The following is a 16,208-nucleotide window of genomic DNA, read 5'->3' on the forward strand; positions in this document are numbered from 1 at the left end:
CAACGTACCTGTGCACCTGGTATGATTGGATACCGAGAGATGTTACCGGTCTTGATATTTTTAGGGCTCATAAATTAAGCTTTTATTTTGAAAGTTTTTGTGTTATATAATTCAATTCCTGAATCTTCATGATGATCCTAATGATGAATAAATCATTTCATCTGAAATGAAGTAATGGCAATATTTTTGAGGTTCAAATCGTTTGGGATATCTAATTGGAATATTTCCATCTAAGCCACGTCTATCCTAACCCTAATATACTATTCTGGGTAATTGTCCAAAACCACAAGAGTGATTAGACTTTATAGATTCGTGAGATTGAATCGTTTTAGTTCTTCATGTTTTCGTGTTTATGTCACTCGGTAATGATAGAGATGATTGTGGTTAATCTACACCATTCCACTTTTCTCCTGTTATGGAGAGTATCTGAGTCGTTAACTCCGTTCGAAAAGTACCAAAAATTGGTATAATGATAGTTTTCAATTTGGAGGGCGATACGGAAACATTGTTGTGATCGAAAAAGTATTTCATTTTCGTATGATAAATGATTTTCCGTTGGAGGGTTAACGTGATTATTAACTTCGTTGAATATTTTGGTCGATTGGTTGCATTTGGACGCCGTTCAAGTTTGTGTTTTCCTGATGTTTTCTAAACTACGATTTCCATGGAGATGACATTTTGCTTTCAGATTAGGGATTTATCAAGCCAAGTAGCTTGACATTTTAACCAACCACTTGACTTGAAAATCAAGCACGTGAACAATTACATACTTGAGCTTGACTTGACCTGATTTTAGATATTTATTGCTTGACTTGACATCAAGCTACTTGATATTATTTGAGCTTGATATGCACGCATCGCACGGCATATATTTCTGCGATCTCGTGCGCGCTTAGACTAAATAAGGGGATTCCTTGAGCGCCGAGAGACTGAAGCATTCGCCAGTGTGGCTTTTTTAGTAGTTTTCTCACATTTCTATGAAATCTTTTGGTAGATTTTGCTAGTTTCAGAAATTTCTTTCCAAACTTTTTTTTATCAACGCCAGCATCTTCAGCTCCTGTTGACAGCAGCTCCAGAGCTGCTCTTACAGTTACGAAAACCCGCTAAAGGTTAGGCGACAAATCTGTCGCATCATGTCTTAGATCCTGAATGGAAAATTATGAAATCAAACAAAGCCTGGAAGTTTCTCAATATTGAGAAACTTTATTTTTATATTTTGTAATGATCTATAGTGATTTGAATATTTTTCTATTTAAAAAAAGTTGATATTTTCGTTTCTTTTATATAATTAGTTCAAAAATAAGAATGTTTTTTGTAAGGTTCGTTCTCATTTAATAATATATTAAATAAATAATATATTTATTATGTGACACTACACAACAAAACTGCTAAAAATCAAGTAGCTTGATATGATTTAAGTACTCGATAAATAAATACTTGACTTGATATTGAAAAACTAGTACCTACTTGACTCGTCAAGCTCAAACCAAGTAGCTTGAAAATCAAGTCTAGCCGTGAATTCCTTATTTAGATGTAGAATAACATTTTCAGATTTGTGCAAAAGTTAAGCGTGTAACCAGAACAATAGAACAAGAAAAAAATATTAGGTCTTTTTTAAATGAATCCGACTGACTTGAAATGTTGTATGAGGATATATAATAACGATTTCAATCTTTAAACAAAATCACCGCTAAACTTTAAAAGAGATGTTAGAGAATCAAATGCATTATTTAGTAGGTATTTACACACTTAATATTCTCTCCTTTCAACTCGCTGAAAGTTGAATGTTGCAATTTTCCTTTTACGATTGTTTCTCAACAAGAATCTTCTCAGCTAAGATCTTCTTATATATGTCAACGAATTTGTAGTGCTAGAATTTCAGCCACCATACCGTTTTATAGCTCTATCGCCCTGCAAATATGTGGATGTATGCCAAAAGCAGTGACCCTTTAGGAAGATGATTCTAGTAATCTCAGACTATTCGGGTGATATATTTTTCCATCGCATACCTTCCTCTTAATAATGAAATGAATATCCATTGATTTCTCTCAAAATATAGTCTTTGTAATATTAAAATGAAACCTCTCATTCGAAAATCCTTTATATAACATCAAAAATTTAACCCATATGTCAAATAAGTTATCTTTATATTGAAATTTTATTACCTATATAGACTACTAAAATTAGTATAAAGGTACAGTTATAAAATTGATCATTTTGAAAGAATAACGAATATATGCCCAATGAATGTGCCGGTTGAAATAAACGACCTTCATGATGCACAAAAGTTACACCGAAATGACCGATTAACATGTAAGATAAACGAATGTGCTGACAGAGCATAGTCAAGAGAATGAAAGAAATATTTCAACATACTGAAAACTTCAACAAGGCGTAGGGTATTGTGTTACATAACACACAATGTCGAACAGTATATCGTATTTCAGTTGCCGAGTTGATATTCTTCTCGTATTATGAATTATTCATTGATAACAATCTGTTATACTCGATTCTTGGCCGACGTTTTTGTCCTACTCAGAATTGAAGTTTATATCGTGTACTCGGAATTGTGAATACCTACAGAATCGATTGCAGAAATTCTACGAAAATTCAAGGGGTCTTTGACTCTTGTCGAGTCATAATAGCTAGGTACATTGATTGAAAAAACATTTAATTTTTTTTTGTGACGATATTTCAAGAACTGAGTGGAGAAGATTCTGAGAAAAATTATAGGGTTTGGGATTATACAACGTCACTTGGCTACGTCAGTGGCCTACCATTTTTTCTCGTGAGCACCAAGCTTCGAAAGATTCGCTTCAAAATTCCTGAATATACTGTAAAGTCTGGATCGTATTGAAAGGTTGAGTGACTTCACAGTTGTGTTTGAAAAAAAACGAGTTTCTTGTATTGATAAAACACTGTTCTTGATGGGAAAAATACTGTGCAAGCTAAGCAGTGGCTTGATATGCATTATTGAAACTCTGCTTCCTCGATATCAACGGTTAAAAGATGGTATGTTTCACGTGAAAATCTGTCATTTAGAAAGCTTTTATTGAAATAGGTGCCGTGCTTGCTCACCGATGATCAAAAGTAACAACGCATCGTCGAATTCGATCACTGTTTGGAGGTGTTTAAGCGGAATATACAGAGTTTTTTGGGTCGATATGTACAGTGGACGAACATGGATTCATTAATAAACTGCTCAGTCAAAAATAGAATCAGTCCTCAAATATTGAAGAAAAAATCGATTTCACCAAAACAATGTTGCTTGCCACAAATTTATGAAAACCACTGTGCTTATTCTCCAGATCTGGCCCTCAGTAATAACTAGCTATCTACAGACATCAAAAAATGCTCCAGGGAAAGAAACTTGGCTCTAAAGAAGATGTGATTGTCAAGGTTGAAGCCTCGGTTGAAGCTTATTTCGAATGCAAAGATGAATCTTTGTACAGAAAATGTATTAAAAAGTAAAAGAAGCCTTGAAGAAGGTACATGTATCATTCTTGATGGTTCGAATTTAAAAAAAAATATTTTCACTGGTGAGGCCTGGGATGCATTGAGTTGAGTATTACTCATGTTTTATTGACGATCAGAGTGAAAATAGATACATTTCACCCCACGAATGTTTCATGACCTATCAAAATGTTTTAAATTTAAACATTGAAATTCTTCGGTTTTGATAATTTGACGCAATTGTAAGCGTTAGCTGCCGCAATACCAAAAATTATTTCTGTTATATTCTCTAATGCATAAAATAACAATCTCATTCACCTGCCTTGGCCAGAAAAATAGGTATATAGGTATGTTTCCATCCCGTCGGAAAGAAACATATAAGTCGTTTCAACTATGCATTGATAAAGTTTTTATGTTTACACTATGATGTTTCAAAAAGGAAATAATATTAATAAAATTGTAAGTTTAATGAGTTTGTCAAATTCAACAATTATTTTTGTGTCTATAATGAAATATGTAGGTTATCGGGCAGGATTCGGTTATAAATGTTTTTTTCAAATTATATCCCATTCTATGTGTACCAAATTTGAAAATCATTCAAGGTATGACTAAAAGGCTTACAAACGGAACAAGCAATCTGAAAAATTAACCATAAAATTCTCAAAACTCATTTTGAAATGATATACCTACTGCAATTCGAAAAACTGGGTAGAAACTTGAAAATTTTCAGGGTTGGTTCGCATTTTGAACGCCACGATTAACTGTGGACAAAACCTGACTAAGGGTTCTGTAGATTTGGCCGTTCGAAATTCTGGTTTCACCATAATTTCAACACTTAGAATAATAATTCAAATGTTCGTGCCAAAATCAAAGAGTATCGCATCATTTTAACACCAAATTGACCGACAAGAATGACATGGGCACGTTATTGAGCGAGCGCTCAAAAGCTCGTAAAAGTTTTTTTTTTCAAATTTATGGATAGATACGACCTTAGTTATCTTTTATAACTATTAACTAACTTTACGGACTGGAGTTTCATCAGTATAACAGGTGTATTTTCATTTCTTCAATAAATTATAAATCATATGATAGTTCTTGATCGTATACATTATACGTATTGAAGTTGAGATTTTTTTTGTATAAAAACGTCGCCCTATATGAAAAACAGACATAGAAGGTTTTTGTCACAATTTGAACAAGCAATTCAAAAATGCTCGTATTTAGGAATATGAAAAGAAGTTTTTTTCTGATCGAACCAATATTGAGCTATATCGCCTTAGTTACCATGTGTCATAACACACTCATATTTCCCAAGGGAAATATGAAACGTCAGTTCATATTTCCCTAGGGAAATATGAAACTATTTCTTTATTTAGTAACAAAATGGAAACTGCAATTGTTGAAATTTCCACTAAAAGTATTTCCACCAGATACAAAGGAAGAAGAAATATCTTGTTCATAATTATTCGACGACGAGACTACAGTTTTCTTGAGAACATTCCTTGCAGCAGCAGTCTCGGACGATTCTCCCAAAACGGTCTTCAAAGATTGTGATGCTGCAGATGGCTCACCCTCCACACCTGCTATCATCTTCGCTACCTTATTTTTGTGCAGCATACTGTCCGCCAGATAGCCTTCTGCAACAGACGAACTTTTCCAACCACCATGTCTCTTGAGTGTTGTCATTGAGGCTCCCGCATCGGCAACCAATGTCGCGGATGTTCGTCTTCCACAATGACCTGTATAGGTTTTCGGATTATCTAAACCCAACCATTCAGCAACCTTACTCGGAATTTTTCCGAAGGTATTTTTGCCGACAGGCTGAAGAGTACACTTCTTATTCCTATAAGCTACGAAGAACCTAAGAACGCCTTGCGGGCGCAACGCTGAATACTCCCTCACCAAACGAGCAGCACCCAGATCTTCTTCATCAATTATAGTGAATATTCTGTTTATATCATTCTTAGTCTTTGAGACTTTGATTATGATTACCGAACCACGATCTTCGATATCTGAAGATAGCATATTCACCAACTCTCGTGTTCTGCAGGCGCCAAAGATTTCCATTATTAAAACAACCTTCAAAATTATGAATGTAAAAATCTTATCAACAGAGGAAATCAAAATGAAACTTTTACCTTATACATCAAAAAAACGTCATTAGGAGCTTCACTCAAGAATGTCTTGAGCTGCTCCCGGGACAACACTGATGATTTTTTAGGAACGTATCCTTTATTTTTGTTCTTAACAAATGCTTCGACTTCATCGAATAATTTGACATCAGTTTTTTCCTTCAAATGTAGCATTGATCTTAACATCGATAGTTTCGGCCATAACGTGTTTGGAGAATATTTCTGGGACTGGGGATCGAATGAATTAATCATACATCAAGAATAACAAGAATCAGAGCAACATACCAAATCTTGGAAATATGCTAACAAAATACTATCGCTCACACCGTCCACCAATTTTTTTCTTTTCCACTCCTGAAAGCATTCGTACTCTTTACTGTAGGCAGCTTGAGATTTGGCTGGAACCAAAGATTCACGGGCCTTTGCCGCTTGAGTTTCGACGTAGTTCGACATTTTTTCATTAATTTTATTTTTGACAAGACGTCAAAATGAAACCAGTCAACCAAGATTCTCAGAAACATGGCCCATAGCAACGTTAAAAATTTAATTATTACAAAAATATACAATCTAATAATAATTTTTCCTTATCAGATTGTTTCAATCAGAAAAAAAACTATTGATTACACCACGGGAAATATGAATACATTTCCCTCGGTTGTCTATACATCCCTCGGGCTCCGCCCTCGGGATGTAACTTTGACAACCTCGGGAAATATACTATTCATATTTCCCTAGTTGTAATAATAGCTATACTGTCCCCTGAAGTTTGTCGCACTTATTTCTTACCACCCTGTATAATAATAGTATATAAAAAGGGAAAATAGGATAACAGTCATTTAACTTTGAGTTCATCGGAATTCCATCAAGTGAAGACCTAGACAATCAAATATATATTCAAAATAACGATTTCAAATTGAACCGGTATAGAAACAACTATATAAAACCCCACAGTGAATATAAAAATTTCATTGTCAATTCACTCCAAACTACAACAATCGCGATAATGGCACTCACTCAACACAAATCCAGTAAAAACAATCGCGTAGGTATCAATTCCAACTGCACCTCCGGTGCGTGCTGGTCATAAAGATGCATTAACTGCATCAGATATAAATAAAAACATCAGCGCAATTGCACGTTATAGGTGTAATTTATAAATGGACATAAGCACATTAGTCCTGCAAGAATTATTCAATGGTGTTTGGATAGTCGATTTTTCATTCAGGGAAAGTGGAAAATCAATTTATTTTATAGTGTATTGTAAAATGCGCACCAGATTTCAGTCTGGAGTACACTTTTTTACGATATTTGCTACCCTAATGCAATACATTACCGAACTAGTCCGGTAAAAACGTCTGAACCCGATAGGTTGTTGAAACAATTTATTTTATATCCTACATTAATAACTAATTTTTGAATTAGTTTGTCATAGTCATAGTACGAAAAAAAGAAGAAGAAGAAGAAAATTATATTTCACCTCATAAACTATATATGTTGATATTTAAATTTTGAAACTCTTTAATGATTAATATGAACCGAATAAATAAAAAATTACATGTTGTGAACAAATCAAGGCAATAATTACGCAAGCACCTGATAACAAACCTATTCTTAATGAATAAAGTATGTTTAACATCTAAGGATTTTAAAGTTACCATCTTATTTATGTATAGTTTAGTTTTAATGTGGCACACAACATTTGAATGATGCTGAATATTTTGCATGTTAGTTTTCGATCCAAATGCCTACCACATAATGCAACTAACAAGCCGATTCTAATAGGAACTGTGTCCGTAAAGTATCGAACAAATTCATTTTTAGCTAAACAGACCATTTCAAGGAATAATTCTGAAACAAGTCAATTTTTTATTTTAATTTACCGTATTTTAAAATAATAATCTAATATAGATACAGGGTGTATTACTTTCGAGTAATGATTTTCATTTTTTTTTAATTATTGAGACAAAATGGGGTGTTCCATTGAAAAAAAAGACGTTGACATCATTACTCAAAAGTAATTCACCCTGAATATTATTATTTTAAAATACAGTAAATTAAAATAAGAAATCTACGTGTTTTAGTATTATTTCTTAAAATGGTCTGTTTAGCTAAAAATGAATTTGTTCCATACTTTACGGACACAGTGTATATAAAATTTTTGATCGTATAATAATCAGAGATCTAGGGATATTAAATCACAGCCTAAACGGGACCAAAAAAGAGCAAAAATCACAAGAATAAGACCCCCCTCGAAATCGTCTGTAGGCCCCCAGAAAGCTTCCAAACCTTCGATTTTCCTTGCTGTTTTCGAGTATACGGATTGCGGATTATTTTGATATTTAAGTCACATTTCTCTGTGGTATATGTTCTTTGATTGTCTGTAGTCTCTCAAATGGTTATTTCATTTTGAGCTGACAGATAAAATGCGAAGACTGGCGAATATTTTTAATAAACATAACTTGTACCCCAATTCACAGAAAATATGTTTCAAGCCGATGCCATCCAGAAAATTTTGGCAATTACTGCTTTTTCTTTAGAAATTCAAATGAAAAAGGTTTCATGAAATCAGTAGGAACACATTAGTTTGGCACAAATTGTAGCAATTTCTTTTAAATTTCCGCTGAGCAGCAATTTTGGTTGATGCTGGGGAAGATTTAATCACTTCAAAGAAGTATGGGGAATAGAAATCCTCAAAAGTTGGTGGGGGATATATTAAAGAATCTTTCACAACTTAAGTGGACGTAGCAGATAAAATATTCGGAAAGAATTCTTAGAGTACTAACATAACCGAAGAAAAAACTGCAATTTCACCGACTGTAATATAATGGATGAATTTAAAAAGCAAAAAGCGACAAAAAGATGACATTTAAACCGATGTTCAATCATTGTACGAGCTGCATAACTAATAGTTATAATCAGACAAAGATAGATATAACAATAAGCGTTCCGTATGTATCTAATAATATATCCAATAATAGTATGCTTTTGATTTGAGTTGGTTTCAAACCTGAATATACCAACTATCTATAGTGTACCTATATAAAAAACCAATAGGAATAAATTTTTGGCGGCTTAGGCCAAAAACAGTTTGGGAAAGCTTAGCGACGGATAAGAATACTAGATAAGAGTATTCTGAGGTCTGAATTTGCTTCAAGAAAGAAGGCATTCTTAAATTATAATGAATGATTACTTTTGTTAGCGCTTTGAGGATAATTTGTTGAGTAAAAACCTGGTGGCTTCTTGGTATATTCGCATGATTTTCTCAGGAACTTCTTCTTTCTCTATTCAATTACAAATAAGGTGCGGCGATCGCTAATAATCTCGAATAAATAAATGAGAAAAATTGGTTGGGTATCTTCGGTAACTGAATCACAGTTTTCCTTGCATTTTGTTCCAACACTTGACTCACGCCTCATCCAGAATCATCTTGATACTGTATTTACCGAACTTATCACCTAAATAACTATATACTCAGTTATTTGTTACGTGAGTTGTTACTAACTATATGGTTATCTACATCCTAAGTCTGAGCGAAACCTCTCGGGGCGATTAAACTCTACAATCAATGTTCACGCTCATATATCAATAACCTAGTTCTATTCGATTTTATTAATATTTCTTCCTTTAATCTTTGCAGTTTCGAATTCAAACGAAACAACATCGATTACCAGTAAGTTTACCTTATTACTTTTATATGCTTCTCCATTTATTTTGTTCATGATTGGAAGAACATACCTACCGATATAGGTAATGTGATGGACTAATTGAAATTCGATATACAAGCTATGCATGAATACTAACACCTTTTTGTTTTCATCGGTAAATCACTGTTGATGGGATATAAATGATCATGAGTGTTATGAATTTCCGAAAAAGTTATTCAAAGATTGAAGAAATGCCTATTTAGCAATTTGTTTGGAAATGAAATGCCCAGTTATTCTATTTCATTTTTTTAATTTTATGAATTACAATGATTTCGTTACATAGTAGCAATAACAGCAATAACAGTTTGTTGGTAAAGATGGAAGAATCTTATACTTATGTCTTTTCTGTTCTGGCAAGCATTCGTGCATATCTGAAAAAGATATGTTTGATAGTAATGATATTTTTTAGATACATATTTTCGTTACGAATCAATAAAATTTCCCTGCCTAATGTATCTTGACAACGTGGACTTTCCAAATTTTCCATCTTCTATTTTTTCAACTAGATAAGAACTTGAAGAAGGGCTCTAATTCAGGAAATTCAAAACTAAATATGTATAAATTTCTTAATTTCCTTCAGTTGTAGACAGTGGACATTTAAATAAGAATGTCTCTATTTCTGTTATTTTCTTATTTTGACTATACCTACCTAAAATGGACTCTTCTTCTTCTTAAAATTCTTTCAATATTCACAAATAAACACTGATTTTGATAAAACAATATAACAATTTCTAAAAGTTGTTGAAGCGTATATAATTCCATGATTTTCAAATTCATCTCCGACAACCGGAAAGGCAAACAGAGATTCAACGATTTAACTATCACTAGTTCTCATCCCATTCTCTTCAGCAATTGAGAAAACCATAAAATCACAACCGAATAATTCTTTATGTGGTGAATGATTTTTCTCGGTGGTCCCCTTGCTACTGGTGTAATCACAGAGTTATTACGGCCACTTACACAACTCCTGTTGTAATCTCAAAATTACGACCACCGGTGGAGTGTATACAAAAAATATAATTGTTTCCGTATTTTTCATTCCACTTAAACTTTCGTTCAGATCGTAATCGGATAGGAGTTTATTTTCATCATTGATTTAAGGAGATTAGATGATTTTCAGTTTTATAGCATGTGGTTATTTTTCAGAGGTTAGGCCAGATACGAATTAAAAACGTTATCTGCTTCATTTATGGTCGAAAATTTTTATTGTTTCTTTCAAAATTTTCAAATTGGTCGAAGAAAGCCACTTCATTTTTTAACTTTCTAATAAAAAATTTTTCATTTTGCATTCAAATTACACATTTTACATACAAATTTAAAACAATTATAATGCAAAAATGACCTGATGTCCAGACAGCATCTCCTAGAGTAATTTCCTGATTTATTCAACCATGGATGAAGTTAAAATCTATATATGCTCTCATACCTAATCGTCTTTCTATACAGAAAAGGAACAATCGAACAAATAAATAATATTCAGCTCATTTAATATTGCTTTTGCTTTGAACAACACTAATTATAAATAATAAGCTCTTTTACTCCCTTGATGAGAAAAAAAGCAGAGCTTTACTTAATTCAATAACATTTTATCATATTCATTCAACATTAACATTTACATTAATATTGTAACTACTATTTATACTAACCAGGATGTTATTGAATCAATTTCATTAATTGGTTTATCAATTATATTCTCTCCTTGCAATTTACTGGAAGTTGAAGTTTTTGGTTGTTATTTCCGAATACTTCCTCAGAAGCATTTCTCAGCAATTATCATCTTATTTGTCAAGGACTTTTCAACATAATTCAATCGAACAGTTTTCTCTGGAGGCGATCGTAAACTACATATTTTTTGAATTGGTTGATGATTACAAGTCCTAGACATCATTTATAGTCAGCTTTATTATATTCTTCATCTGATCTCAACGCCCCAGCAATAATCATAAAAGTTACTAGCTGAACTAGTAAAATTTACCTAACAATTAAATTCACATTTTTCAAATTACCTTAGCCATTAGGAACTTTTCATCTAGAGGTTCGATTAAATATTGATTAATTCACTACTATACTTCATCTACGATTAATTTTTAATGAACAATTTCTTTTATCGACATTATTAAAATCTGTTAAAATACAATTGATAAACTTCCGTTTACAAGTTGAGATTGACAGTGATAATGCATAGTAAATCTATTCTTTTGCCAATATTTTGATTTGTATGTGGGAAATAGGCCAATAGAACATTATCAAAAATGCTTTGTTTTGATGCATTCAAAGTTTCATTATAATTGGATTTCGATATTTCTGGGATCAAGGTAGATAGATGTTGATGAATCTAGGACCAGGTTATTAATCGAAAGTAAAGTCTCCTTAAGAAATGAAACAGGTTCCAAAAACCAAATTCAAGGTGAAAAGAAGTATCCTTTAACCTTGAAATTTGTTTCTGGGATACGTTTCATTTCTAAAGGAGACTTTACATTGGATTATGCAATTGGCCCTTAGTTGTACAAGTTCTCGAGGCATACCTACGTGTTGCAGATCTTCCTTTCTTCTCCATAAAAGAAACAAATATTAAAGCAATCTGAGAAATGTTCTTCTGGAAAAATGGAATATGGACTATTAATACCCTGAGTATTTTGCTTTATTATCCTTCGCATTAAAATGCGAAAATTAATCACTATACAGGATTTTCTTAAAATGGCAAAGTTCTTGGAAAATTTTAAGAAAAAAGAGTCCTATAAACATGTTCCCGAAAAAACTTTATCTTCTCGATACAAGGTGTTTCTTGTAGTCCTAATTTTTTGTGATGATTATAGTTTCATACCATCGGAAAATAACCACCATATCTAATAATTAATTCTTCTTCTTCCATCTATATAAACTACCAGCTCATATAAGAAAGAAGAAGAAGAATTAATTCATTCATCACAATTTACTAACTCAATTTTCATGATACTTGATAATTTGGATTTCATTGAGAATCTTGAGAGAATTGTTTGCATTTTTTCTCGAAAGCTGTAGCAGATACGACAAAACCGAAAAGTAATAAAATATTCAATACTAGGTAAAAGTTAATTTTTACATTTTTCACAGTACACAAAAAAAAAAGTGGTCACTGTTCCAGTCCATATCTCTGTCGATTTATGATCGAAATTGGCGTATCACATGATGTAAACTCTGAATTGGAATATCTATGTCAAATTTCAGTTGAATATCTTTCAAAGTGCAAGTTCTACAGGGTGTCCGGGGAATAACTGTACATACTCTTACCAGAGATAGAGTTGGACTAGCTGATTACTGATTGACTGTGAAAAATTAATTTCTGGATTTCCCTAGAAAGATACAGGGTGATTTTCCAACTTCATGGAAATACTTAGACCATCATAAAATCCAAACTTATTGACGAATAGTATTGAAACTTGGGAGATTATTGGTACATGCTAAGGTCGAGTCAGAACGATATCAATTATTTCATTATTCCAGGGCCGGACTCATTAATCTTCATTTAAAGTGTTCAGGGTAAAAAAAACACTTTGTATTTCGAATTACAAATAATTGATTCGTTTTTTAGAAAGAAGCTAAATTATGCTTCAATTTGCGGTATCGCTTAAAGTTGTCACATCAACAATTATTTTTTTATGAATTTTTGAATTTGGATAAAGTTCGAAAATTTTAATTTATTTACCTGAACAGGATTTGTCATCTTGCGGAGTTCGATTGGAACCTGGCGATAATGTCTTAAGACTGAATTTTGCACATTGGATAGCAAATCACAGAGTTGTACAGAACAATATTCAGTGATGAGGCTCAATTCACCAGAGACGGTGTGTTCAATATTCATAACTCGCATATTTGGGCCGAAAATAATCCACACAGTATACGACTGAGAAATTCACAACATAAATTTTCAGTAAATGTTTGGTGTGCTGTGGTAAACAAACATTTGATTGGGCCTCATTTTTTTGACGGTCGCCTTACAAGTGCGATTTATCTAGATTTCTTACAAAATATTTTACCCGGCATGCTACAAGGAATAAATATTAGAGGAATTTATTTCCAACATGATGGAGCTGGACCTCATTCTGGTTTGGAAATGAGAAGTTACCTCGACAATACCTATCCAAATAGGTGGATAGGTCGAGGAGGACCTATTCCATGACCTCCTCGATCTCCAGATTTCAACCCGCTAGATTATTTTTCATGGGGAAAATTGAAGGATATGGTAAATTCTGAAGAAATCCAGTCAAGAGAACAACTGATGAACAGAATTATCAACTGTTGCGATATTTTAAGAAATAATGGCGATATGATTCGCAAGGCTGTATCCAATTTGAACATTCGGCAAGAGAAATGTATACAAGCTAATGGTTTTCATTTCGAACAACTTCTGAAATAACGTTGACTCTGCAATTCATTCGTTCCTATTTTCGTTTTTATTAGGTACTCTTCAATGTATTTTAGTTTGTTTCATTTGTTATTGTTTCGTTATCGAATATGCTTATTAAAGCTCTGAACTTTTTTGAAAATTTTTCTACTAATACTTTCGCATTTTATATTCAAACATGAGATTTTCAGTTCTCTTCATGGTGAAAAATTCAATTTTTCGAACTTTATCCAAATTCAAAAATTCATAAAAAAATAATTGTTGATGTGACAACTTTAAGCGATATCGCAAATTGAAGCATAATTTAGCTTCTTTCTAAAAAGCGAATCAATTATTTCTAATTCGAAATACAAAGTGTTTTTTTTACCCTGAACACTTTAAATGAAGATTAATGAGTCCGGCCCTGGAATAATTAAATAATTGATATCGTTCTGACTCGACCTTAGCATGTACCAATAATCTTCTAAGTTTCAATACTATTCGTCAATAAGTTTGGATTTTATGATGGTCTAAATATTTCCATGAAGTTGAAAAATCACCCTGTATCTTTCTAGGGAAATCCAGAAATTAATTTTTTACAGTCAATCAGTAATCAGCTAGTCCAACTCTATCTCTGGTAAGAGTATGTACAGTTATTCCCCGGACACCCTGTATAACGAAAAAAAAACAAACTTTAACACCTTGTAGGTATTTCTAAAACAAAGTATTTGTGGGTTCATGTTTCTAGGACCTTTTCTTTTAGTGCATAATAAAAAATGAAGGGTTGGAATTGACTATAGTTGAGTAATTCATACATGGTAGGCATGTTCATTGATAAGTCAAGGGTAGTTGCTCCGATAGTTCTCCATTCTTGGCTTTGCCACAGCGAAGCCAAGAGAATGTGAATGTAGGTTATAACCTACATGCCAATTTGGGTGGTAACCCAATTGACACAATAAAAGTCCCCTCAACAAAATCAAAAAAATTAATAACACAATGTAGCCCTAATCGAGAGTTACTTCTAGTCAGATACAAACATCATCTCGAGCTCCAAGACCTCACCAACCCATAAGGAACCATTGTCATGGTCGCCAACGACCGGATACTCGTTGGAACCACCCCGAGGCACCGGCAGGTACCACAAAGCCCCGAGTACGAACTCCTGTTGGTACCAACTCCTGGCGAAGACGATGATGCTGCATTTTTACGACACGAACATAACTAGTGCAGCAGCAGACAGAGTCTGGACTGCGGCAAGGTCATGAACAATATTCAATGATTCAGGGCGAGCGGTTAATTGAAAGACGAGGACCAGATTGTCTACGAGGATGATTTGCTGTATTGAATTAGGCATAATCTGGCTTTGGTTCTGTTTGGTCTGTGCCGTGCGGTCGATTGTATGAGATAGATCGATATTGAGTTTGGGGGAGGTCGTTGTTGGGTTTGTTGAAGGGGTTTGGCTGTTTCTGGTTTTTTGAGGAAAGCCAAGTTGTTTTATCCATCTTCATTTGTGGATTTGGTGAGGTATAGCATATTTTTTCAAAATGTTTTATTTTCCTGATGATAGGTCACTGTGTCTGGTGTACTGATTCCGAACTACGTTAGGAGCTATTTCAGCGGAAAATATAGGATTTTTGGGTCGATATGTGACAGTAGATTGAACATGGATTCATCACTGCACTCCCGAATCGAAGACATCATCAGCTGAGTGGACCTCTTATGGTGAATGCCGTCCAAAGCTTCCAAAATCCAAAACATCAACTGACAACGTTATGGCATCCATAGAGTGGCGTGCATGGTATATCGTTCATTGACTATCTTGACAAAGCTAAAACCGTCAACAGTGGATATTGCATAATATTATTCCATGATTGAGAGTCTAAATGAAGAAAAACATCTTCAATGCAAAAGAAAAAAATTTTTGCACCCTGTTACGAATCGATGAAAACATGTTCAAATTGAAGGAATTGGGCTTCCTACTGCAACTAGCTTGAGCTTAGTCTCCAGATCTGGTGTCAAGTGATTACTGGCTGTTTGGATAACTCAGAGAAATTCAGCTTTAATGAAGAACTGATTGTAGAGGTTGGAGCCAATGTCGAAAGCATATACGAATCTTACGAAAGTAAGGGTATTGGAGATAGACCAGCGCTGCAGTACATGTACTTTCTCATGAAGGTGGCTGTCGAAGATTAAATCGAGTTTTTAAAAGAAATATGTTTGTACTGGTTGAACCCAGAATTTATTGAGTGAAATATACCTATTATAATATTTAAATATTTTAATAATATAATACTTTTTATACAATGTTTTTACCACAAAGACCTCAAATCATTGTGCAATTATTTATGTGTTTTTTTATTAGTGGATTTGTATAGGAACAAATATCATCGATTGTTTGATTGACTCGGTCTTTAATTGATGGAAACAATTGAAAATTAAATGACGGTTATTCCTTTTTTTTGAGCGCTTGTTTACTGAACAGATCATTTCTTCACATTGTCTGTATTTTTCGAATACGAATAGGATAACTGCCAGAGGGAAAAATATAGAAAATTT

The 16,208-nt window shown here is 33.4% G+C and overlaps 1 protein-coding gene across 2 annotated transcripts in view; it reads left to right on the forward strand.

Annotated features, from left to right (window-relative positions):
• LOC123675384 (homeobox protein Hox-B4a) overlaps positions 1 to 16,208 on the forward strand; it is a 37,498-nt gene that overhangs the window by 9,194 nt on the left and 12,096 nt on the right. The window contains exon 2 of one of the 2 annotated variants that reach the window (XM_045610740.1): positions 9,223 to 9,255. The exons of the other annotated variant lie outside the window; for it this stretch is intronic. Within the exon in view, the coding sequence (XP_045466696.1) occupies positions 9,223 to 9,255 (33 nt within the window). The remainder of the gene's footprint in view (positions 1 to 9,222; positions 9,256 to 16,208) is intronic. 2 annotated transcript variants of the gene reach the window in all.

This window comes from Harmonia axyridis, chromosome 1 (assembly GCF_914767665.1).
Source record: "Harmonia axyridis chromosome 1, icHarAxyr1.1, whole genome shotgun sequence".
Lineage (NCBI taxonomy): Eukaryota > Metazoa > Arthropoda > Insecta > Coleoptera > Coccinellidae > Harmonia > Harmonia axyridis.